Source organism: Benincasa hispida, chromosome 11 (assembly GCF_027475165.1).
Source record: "Benincasa hispida cultivar pf3 chromosome 11, pf3_genome.v1.1, whole genome shotgun sequence".
Classification (NCBI taxonomy): domain Eukaryota; kingdom Viridiplantae; phylum Streptophyta; class Magnoliopsida; order Cucurbitales; family Cucurbitaceae; genus Benincasa; species Benincasa hispida.
Window position 1 is genome coordinate 34630314 of NC_143488.1, and position 10174 is coordinate 34640487.

At 34.5% G+C, this 10174-nt stretch overlaps 1 protein-coding gene across 3 annotated transcripts in view; it reads left to right on the forward strand.

The window, feature by feature from the left end:
* Window positions 1-8630, forward strand: part of ABCD1 (peroxisomal ABC transporter 1) — a 29010-nt gene extending 20380 nt beyond the window's left edge. For all 3 annotated transcript variants that reach the window (XM_039047946.2, XM_039047948.2, XM_039047947.2), the window contains exons 17-26: window positions 961-1110; window positions 1194-1266; window positions 3933-4113; window positions 4188-4346; window positions 5670-5819; window positions 5900-6133; window positions 7442-7599; window positions 7700-7752; window positions 7845-7923; window positions 8136-8630. In XM_039047946.2, coding sequence (XP_038903874.1) covers window positions 961-1110; window positions 1194-1266; window positions 3933-4113; window positions 4188-4346; window positions 5670-5819; window positions 5900-6133; window positions 7442-7599; window positions 7700-7752; window positions 7845-7923; window positions 8136-8222 — 1324 coding nt within the window. In that variant the 3' untranslated portion in view covers window positions 8223-8630. The remainder of the gene's footprint in view (window positions 1-960; window positions 1111-1193; window positions 1267-3932; window positions 4114-4187; window positions 4347-5669; window positions 5820-5899; window positions 6134-7441; window positions 7600-7699; window positions 7753-7844; window positions 7924-8135) is intronic.
* The last annotated feature ends 1544 nt before the right edge of the window (window positions 8631-10174 follow it).

Here is a 10174-nt window from a genome sequence, read left to right on the forward strand (position 1 = left end):
AGAAAAAAAAAGAGAAACATTCAATCATATAGTATAATGGTTATATGGAATGAACTAGGAGCTTCTTATTGGTCATTTGGGAATATAATCATATAACCATTCAATAAGAAAGAGCATAATGAGGAGCTCCTCATATCGTATTTTGGAAGAGTCCTATCCCCAAGAAGATTAGATTTTTTTTTGTGGGAGGTCAGCTATAGTAGCATCAACACAGCCGATACTCTCATAAAAAAGGCACCTTGGATGATATCTGCTCCAAGCTGGTGCGTCCTATGTTGTACTAACGATGAAACCATTACACATTTTGGTCTTTTGTGAATTTGCTCAATCGTTTTGGAGGTGAATTTTAAAGTCCTTTGACTACCAACTGGTTTTCCCAAATGATCCTCTAACTCTGGTCATCCATTCAAGAAAGAGAAGGCAAAGAGTTAGAGGGTCATTTGGGAAAACCAGTTGGTAGTCAAAGGACTTTAAAATTCACCTCCAAAACGATTGAGCAAATTCACACAAGACCAAAATGTGTAATGGTTTCATCGTTAGTACAGCATAGGACGCACCAGCTTGGAGCAGATATCATCCAAGGTGCCTTTTTTATGAGAGTATCGGCTGTGTTGATGCTACTATAGCTGACCTCCCACAAAAAAAAATCTAATCTTCTTGGGGATAGGACTCTTCCAAAATACGATATAGTATACCCTTTTATTGTTTTCTTTAACCGTAGGGAGAACTTCACACATCTTGAGGATTGGTGGATTAATGGATTAGTGGAAAGGAAGATGTTCATATATAAGGAAACAAGTATACATGTAGAGCCGAAATTAACAGAAACCGTGAGGGTCAGACGGGGGCTCTCTAGGCCTATTTTAATCTTTCAACAGTAGGCTTTGTAGGAAATAACTGTGTTATTTACTTGTCTCATATAAATTAAGAATTTTCTGTTCTCTGCTGCTATTGTTTAAGGTTCACTTGGAGAATGAAGATGTTGACAGGTAGGAGAGGAGTTGCCATTTTGTATGCTTATATGTTGCTAGGCCTGGGTTTTCTAAGAACAGCTGCTCCTGATTTTGGTGAACTAACTAGTCAAGAACAGCAACTTGAGGGAACGTTTAGGTAAGTAGTTTATCAATTTTATTATTAATTTGTAATGTCCTGCTGCAAGTTGAGGAGGACTCATAAGATCATGGATGATTCAGGTTTATGCATGAAAGACTCCGTACGCATGCTGAGTCTGTTGCTTTCTTTGGCGGTGGTTCTCGTGAAAAAGCCGTAAGTTTTCTGAACTTTGCATTGTGTTGAGTCTGTTGACCAAATGGAATTAAACATCTTATTGAAGGCTATGAAATTACAAAAAGAACACCTTCTGATTAGCTAATATGGAGTGATAGAATCATTATAAGGAAAAAAGGGCGATTTAAAATTTTAGTTTGAGAACAGGTTTTTTGTTTTAATTATCGGAACTCATTTGAATAGAGTTTATTTATTTAGTTTCATTCAATTATTGTAACTCATTTGAATTTAGTTTTCTGCTTTTGTTTTCAATTAATAATGATAATCAATTGACTTTTAAAAACTAAAATGTATTAGACCTCAGAATTTAGGGGGGCTTTGTCACCAAGTTGTCATAGTTGGAGGTCGGATTTTTCTTTGTTTGCCCCTCTCCAAGTTCTTGGCAGCCACTTTCTATTTGGATTTGTCTGGTTCTAAGGTGTTGTGGTTTTCCATTTATTCTAGTCGGTTTGCTCCTTTGGTTTTATGGATTGTTGGTTATTACCAGTTTAGTAGAAGTTGAAGCTGACTCTCTCCTAACAGTTGTCTTCCTCATACCGTTGCTGGTTCTTAGAGTTTCAGTTTCAATGGTGTTTGGAATTTTTGTTCAAAGAGCCAATTTGTTCCATCTTGGGTTGTATTTTGATTGTATTTGCTTTAATTTTCTGGACATGTCCAGCTTTGAGCTATTTTTTATTTGCTCGATCCTGCTTATTTTGGCTTATTGTACTTCAAGCATTAATCTAGCTTCGTTTCGTTTCATTTCATTTCATTGATGAAAAGCTTTCATTTTGTTTCAAAAAAAAGAAAAAAATTATTTTCCACTATGTTCTGTTGAACTACATAATTTGTCATCTCTTAAAAAAAAAAAAAAAAACATTGCCTGCTCTGCTGTAGCCCACCCCCTACTGTACATGATCGTGTGGTTGGTGGGGTGGGGCGGAGGGGTGCAGCAGGCCAGCAATGCAAAATAATCAAATTATGAGTTTTTTTCTTCTTTTTTGGAACAAAAGATGACAAATTATGTAGTTAGTTCAACTAAACATAGTGGAAAGTGATTTTTTTCTTTGGTTACCGTACATGATCGTTATGTGGTCTGCCTTCTATCTTTACTTGAGAGCAACTCTTTTAGGCAAGGGAGAGTATGGGGACCCAATCTTTTGGAGAGGTTTTCATGTAAATCTTTCCTTCATTGTTTGGTTGACCCTTCTCCTGTAGGTGACTCAGTTTTTTCAATTCTTTGGAAGATAAAAGATTCCTAGGAAAATGAGGTTCTTTACCTGACAAGTTTTTCACGGCCGTGCTAATACGATGGATTGACTAGTGAGGAAGTTACCTTCGGTTATTGGGCCGTTCTGTTGTATTATTTTTTGGAAGGCGGGGGAAGATCTAGAACATATCCTTTGGCAATGTGAGTTTGCAAGCTTTGTTTGAAAGCTGTTTCTTGGAACGTTTGACATTTCTGTTGGAGGGTTACAAGGAGTATGATTGAGGAAATCTGCCACGTGGGGAGAAGGGTCATTTCTTATGGCTTGCTCGGGTGTGTGTGATCTTATGGACTTCGTGGGTGAGTGAATAATAGGATTTTTAGAGGGAGGGATAGGGACCCTAGTGAGATTTAGTCTCTTGTGGGTTTCGATTTTGAAGACCTGTTGTAATTACTCTATAGGCATTCTTTTGCATAGCTGGAGTCCTTGCAGTGGGACACCTTTTTTTTTTTTTGGGTACGCCCATGCCTGTATTCTTTCATTTGTTCTCGATAAAAGAAGTTGACTGTACATGGTCGTTGGAGCACCACTCAATTTATTCTTTTGGGTGCTACATATTGTTTAATTCTCCCCCCACCCACAAAAAAAAAGAAAAGAAAAAAAAACCGATTGTTACCCGATTTTGTGATCTTGTTTTGTTAAGCACATCTTGAGAATAAGGTGTCTTTGAAGGGCAGGATAATGTGAGAGTACTAGTTAGGGTATATGGGTAAGATTAGTATGACATTAGGAAGGACATAGGGGTAGTTAACAAGGGGTTCCTTGGATAATAAAGGGTGTTAGGGATGACCATAGAGAGGTGTGAAGGATTTTGGTATTATACATCGTGGAACTTGAGAGAGAGGTAGCCCTCTTGAAAGGCTATTATACCGTAACTTTACAAATATTGCAATGCAGTTATCCTTGGTGTTTTCTTGAATTTTCTGTGTTAGGGTACCTACTAGTATAATATGTTACTAACTTCCGGCACTGCCTTTATTTTGTGTCTTTATTATATTTTATGTTTAGTCCGCCTTTGCTGGAAAGTTGGACTCAGTATACATGTTTGTGAAATATATATTTGTGCATGCTCACTTCTGTATGCTCTTAACTATTGGACCATTTGCTGCTTGATGGATAAGTAAGATCCTATTTGGCTTCTGCTCTTAGTTTTGTGTTGTCTTCCTTTCTAGAATGAGTTCATACATCAAGGGATTGTAGCTTTTACTCTACTTGCTAGTTGGGTCTCTTTTTTGTAACCTGTTGGTGTGCGGGAATATCTCATCCCCCCCCCCCCCCCTATTTTGTATCACTCTTTGGATAATGAAATTAAAATTTGTTTCTTAAAAACTTCAATAGTCTACTCACCATGAGTTGTCATAGTCAGTGTTGAATTTTATTTTCCTTATTACTTTGCAGATGATTGAGTCAAGATTTAAGAAGCTTGTGGACCATTCATTGTTGAATTTAAAGAAGAAATGGCTGTTTGGCATATTAGATGATTTTGTCACAAAACAATTACCTCACAATGTGACATGGGGTTTGAGCTTGTTATATGCCCTGGATCATCAAGGTGACCGAGCCATGACTTCCACTCAAGGTAGCTGACTGTCATTGAGAATTTAATTGTAAAACTAAACACACATTGTCTGTCTCACCATAAAATTTTCTCAGGTGAACTGGCACATGCACTACGATTTTTAGCATCTGTTGTATCTCAAAGCTTTTTAGCTTTCGGCGACATTCTTGAATTACACAGAAAGTTTCTTGAGCTCTCTGGTGGTATCAATAGAATATCTGAGCTTGAAGAGCTCTTGGATGCTGCGCATTCCGGTAAATTTTACACACCTCATCTTCAATTAGATTGTGGGAGATATTTTGATTTCAGTCATTTTATTTTATTCTAATAATGATTTATAAGTTAAATGTCATATGATGTCCTTCAATGGTTAGTTTGGCGATAAAGTAACCGGAAACTAAGTGAGATTTGAAAGTAAATAATTGAAGTAACTTTGTTGTTGGATAAGGTTGATACTGTTCCATTCATCATGTTTATGTTATTTTAGCTCCTTGCAGCTAGTGTCTGTGATCTGACTCGTATTGGTTTATGTAGTTAAACAATAGGAAATTGAATTCATTCTAAGTATTTACTTTCTAGTTAGTTTCAAAACATTCAATGAGCTACATGATAGTTGTTTGAACAACTCAACTAATGTTAGCTGTATATTAATGGTAGCTATGTCATCATCGGTTATTAAGTTAACTTTCCTCATGAGAAAACACTAGCAGTAAAAGAATTTTTGCCTAACAAATGTGCATATGAGGAAAAATTCAAAGTTATTGTCCCTTCTTTGAGCAATTCAAGCTCACACTCTCGCCTCCATATCATTGCTTCCTTTGGAAATCAGGCTTTGTGGCTGATTCTTATGTGAGCTTCCAACCATTTATCAGCTTCACTGCAACCATCCTCCTTTTACATGTTCAGATCACGAAAGTTTATTTCTTATCATAAATGTTTCCAAATTGACTTATACAATTATATTCCAGAAATCAAGGATATTATATTGTACTGACCCAATTTATTGTGACAAAAATTATTGAATGTTAGTGGTGTAGCCAAGTGATAATGGGGAATTCTCTCCAAAAATTCTTTCAAAGAATCTTTATTATGATCAAAAGTTATTTAGTACAAGAGAGAGATACCCTATTTATAGAGAATTGAAAACAAAATAAATATTAAAAAATAGAAAGAAACTCAAACATTTAACCATGAATTAACCGAAACTACTAAGGAACTCCCTACATCAGTAGTGCTTTGTGTGACAATTTTTGTATTGGAATGTAACAAGATTCAGTTCACATCCATAATGCTATGCTTTTCCTTCAATCTCTGAGAGTATATAAGACACAATTGAATGTTTTTTTTTTTTTAATTTTAAATCTAGAAGAAATTAATTATAGTACTGATTTTGTTGTCCAAATTTTTGCATTTATTTTCCATATGCTATATTCTGGTGATAATTGAGAGACTGGCTGGTGGAATGACCGTCTGTGTAGTTAGTACTCTTATCAATTTCAAACTAGGCATTGCTATTTCTTCTTGCGGAGAACTGAAGTTCTATTGTTGTACCTTTTTTTTTTCTGAATAAATTGCAGTTACTAGAGGATCTACGACCAACAAGAGGGACTTTTATGCAGAAGATGTTATTTCCTTCTCCAGGGTGGATATCATTACCCCAGCACAGAAGATGTTAGCAAAGAAGCTGACTTGTGACGTTTTACAGGAGAAAAGCCTGCTGGTTACGGGTTAGTAAAGTACCTTTTCTTTTTTGTTTGCCTATTCCTAATCTGTTACTTTTGTCTCACAATGGTTTCAAATTTTTAAGGCCCAAATGGGAGTGGAAAAAGCTCAATTTTCAGAGTTCTTAGAGGTCTTTGGCCAATTGCAAGTGGAAGACTCACTAAACCATCACAAAATACCAAGGAAGACGAATGGGGTTGTGGTATTTTTTATGTTCCTCAGCGTCCCTATACGTGCCTTGGAACACTGAGAGATCAAATAATATATCCACTATCTCGTGAAGAAGCAGAGATGAAGTCATCAAAATTGTATGCCAAAGGTAAATTTCTTGCGAATTTGCACTCTGCCTTTTAAATGGTTCAAGTTCAATAGTATTAGTTTATTGCGCATTAGTGTCTCATATTGGAATTTGGAATTCTCTACAATATGCACACATCTTTAAGTATGGATATTTTCTTGGGTAACTGTTTATATTTGACATTGAGGCTTGTGCCCAACGCTTATTAGATGTCTCAGATATGTGAGGGGGAGTTAGATAAAGTTTCAGATTTTTTATAATCAGTGGACTACTGAATTTGAAGAGAAATATAGGAGCATTATGATGGTATGGGTACCAATTGTTATTTTGCTGAAGTATTGTAGTGCATTTAATTATCTTGAAGATGCAAGATAGTTAGACTCACTTTTTAATGATTATCACATTAAGAACCTTAACACTCGTCTTTACAGACTCTTCATTATCTTTTCATTTGTGTGGAAAAATTGAAAGGAAGAGAATATAAGTTGAGGATAGGGAGAAGCCCGCAGGACATTTGGAATGTAATTTAGTTCTCTTATGGATGTTTGTAGTAAAAAAATCTGTCGTCAATTTTCTATTTATGATAAAATAGAGAGCCTTTAAATTGCAGATAAAATCATGGACATGATGAGGTACAAATATGGTGACCTTTCATTTTTTATGAAGTAGGACATGCACATGGCGTGTTTGTTGGAATATAATTTCTAACGGCAATAAGCAATATATTCGAGAAAAAGAAATCCAAAATTAAACAAACAATTTTCTAAATGATTCAGTAATTATAAGAAAAGTAATTTTAAAATCAATTAGTTTGAGGTACTCATGCTTCAAAAGAACATTTTTGATACTTTTCACTCAAAATTTATTACCGATCACCTATATATATATGTGTTCGTGTGTGTATACTGTTATGTTGATCGACTTTTTAGAAAAGAAATAAGTGAAATAATGAGAAAAGACTTAGCATATGAGTTCAAGTGTCCAAGACGTGTTCACAATGTGATCTGAACTGCTTATTTCCGACTGTTTCATCATATCAATGAGCAATTAATGGTTACTGTTTCTATTAAAAACTGACTGTTCAAAACTATTTCAGGAAATTAGTTTTGATATGACTGATGGCTCTGAAATGGATGTTTATTGCTAAATATTGATGGTTTAGAAAATTTTTGCTGAGTGCCAAAAGATCATTCTGGAAAGATTTGAATTTTAATGTTAAAAAATGTGCTTGTTCTTTTCAATTATGGCCCCCCTGTGGCTTAAGAAGTTGAAAGTTTTATGTTTTGCTAATTACATTCAATCTCTGTTTCTCTATCACGTTTCTTTCAGGTGAAACATCTGTGGATAATGTTCTGGATGTGCATTTGGGAACTATTCTACAGCATGTTCGGTTAAATTATCTTTTGGAAAGGGAGGAAGGTGGTTGGGATGCAAATTTGAATTGGGAAGACATTCTTTCCCTTGGCGAGCAGCAGAGGTTAGGAATGGTGAGTGGCTTTCAATTTATTTAATCTGTGAGCTTAAATATTAACTTTTCAGAACTTGCATACAGATATCTAAATTAAATTTATATTATGTCCTTGTAAGGCACGCTTGTTTTTCCACAAGCCAAAGTTTGGCATCCTTGATGAGTGCACCAAGTATGTTGGCCAACTTCAATTTTTTCCCTTACTAAGTCTACATTTGTTTAGCGTTGCATGATCATGACTAATTGCGTCTTTTTTTTAACTAGTGCCACTAGTGTAGACGTTGAAGAACACCTATACAAGGTTGCAAAGAGCATGGGAATAACAGTAGTTACTTCATCCCAGGTTGGTGCTCTTTCATGTATACAATCGCATTGTGTAGTTTGAATCTGATTCACCAGGAATGGAGATAGGAATATACCTCTATTTAGTCAGAACTTAAGTGAATTATCTACTCAAGTTCATTTCCTTTTGTGGTATTCAAGGCTAAAGAGTCTGTTCAACATGAGTGGTACTTTTTGAGTTCCTCTTACTGTTTCCTTTTCATATTTTGTCAGAGACCTGCTCTAATACCATTCCACTCATTAGAGCTACGACTTATTGATGGAGAAGGTAACTGGGAACTTCGTTCTATTGAGCAGTAAGGTATGCGTAATAGTCCAACTGAATTTACTAAGGTTATTTCGTCATGACACCCTCTTTGTGGAGCACCATTATGAGAAAAAAAAAAATGGTTCTCCAATATATATAAAATATATATATATAATTTTTTCGTTTGGGGAAAAAGAGGGTCCTCTATAAATAATATGCATACAAATGGTGTATCATATAGCTCAGGAGATGAGAAGGGAAGAAGCCATTTATTTATATGTTGCACTGAACTGTTACATTAGCCAGTTAATAAGATCTGAGCACACAAGCACAGGTCATAATTCTATAGGATAGAGAAATTATTTGTACAGGATTTATCATTTAATTCAATTAGCTTGTAAGATTGGATAAATTATCATATTTTTATGGTCCCCAGTGAATAAAAGGGGTAAATTATGATATTTTGAGTTTTTTCAACAATTACCCTATTATTTCTGTGTCCCCAAAATAGGAGTTTTAAGGTAGAGAATAACTAGTATATGTAATGATTTGCACAAATGCTTAATGAGAGAGCTCGAAATATGATGTGGAACATTAACCCAAGGTTGATAGTTCTTGCCAGAAGTTTTGTACTATTTCCCTCTCAAAGTAACTACGGTGGTGAGTAAATCTTCATTCAGGTTGCCATTGGTTTCCTTTATTTTGTTTTATTTCATTGACTTGTTTAGCCCTGCTTTTCTCTACTTTTCTAGACTTGTTTTTCTTTTAATTACATAGAACTTGTCACATATCAAATTATGATTGGATATGGTGGGAGATACAAAGATAGGTGTTGTCTGAATGCATCTAAACATTTTTCATTTAAGATGGAGGAAATGTGTATGCTAGTCTTGAGCACGTCTTGAGCACTTCAGTGAGTGGATGTTTGAATTTTGAATTATTCTCATTCAAGCTTGTGAAGCACACTATTGTTGAAGTGGAAAAATCGAAAACTCTCAATGCGGGTTTAGGGTTAGAAAATGTTGTTTCTTTCTAATTAATAGTTGATAGTATTCTGGTGTTAGGGTTAGTAATTTTTTAAAAAAAGAAAAATAAATAATGAAAAATCCTTATATAGTGGTATCCATACACTGTGAATGTTAGGACTACAAAATTCAATAGAATTATACAGTGGTATCCAAGATTCTGATTCTCCAGTTCTCTTTCATACTATGAAAAAAGAAGTGTCATAAATGTATTAGCTAAAAATACATTTTTTTTAGCGTTGTTAGATGCTTAGTTATAAATTGAAAGATACCTTTCTACCATATATTTAACTATTACAGCTATCATTGTAGCAAGATCATGGCAAGCAGTTCCAATTGTTTGGTTGATAGTGATGCAATTCAAATAGAAACAGATGACATATCTTTAGCATATTTTGTAGTATCATGAAATGTGAATCATCTTGCCAAAGAACATGTTTTGTTTTTAGTTTAACCGTATGTATATGGAGAACTTCTTGATCAATATTATAAAATGTCAGTTGAGTTAGGTTGACATTGACATAGGTTTCTATGTATTCATAATTTTCCAACATTTTAGGTGAAATTGAATTCACATGCAACATCCCAATTTTACTGGAAAGATTATTATGAAATGATTAACGCATTATTATTTTTAAGGTTTGCTTATATTGCATTCAATAGTTATTGGACTTCATGTTTATTTGTTACTACAATGTTTGTACAGTGTGTAAAGCTCCTTTTCCTTCGATTGATTTATTGGAAAATCCCTTTTATAAAAATTTTAATTCGAGGGATTCGAATTTGTTGTTTAAGTTCCGTTTGGGATTGTTGTAGCTTTTAAAATATTTGTTGGCAGTTGTGCTTTTGGAAAAATTAGCTATGGAAAGAAGTAAAATATTGGTAAATTTTAGCTTAAATTTGAAAAAGTAGGTTAGAGTGTTTTGTAACGAAATACAAAAAATCTTATTTTAGACATAATAATTGAAATTGACTTATAA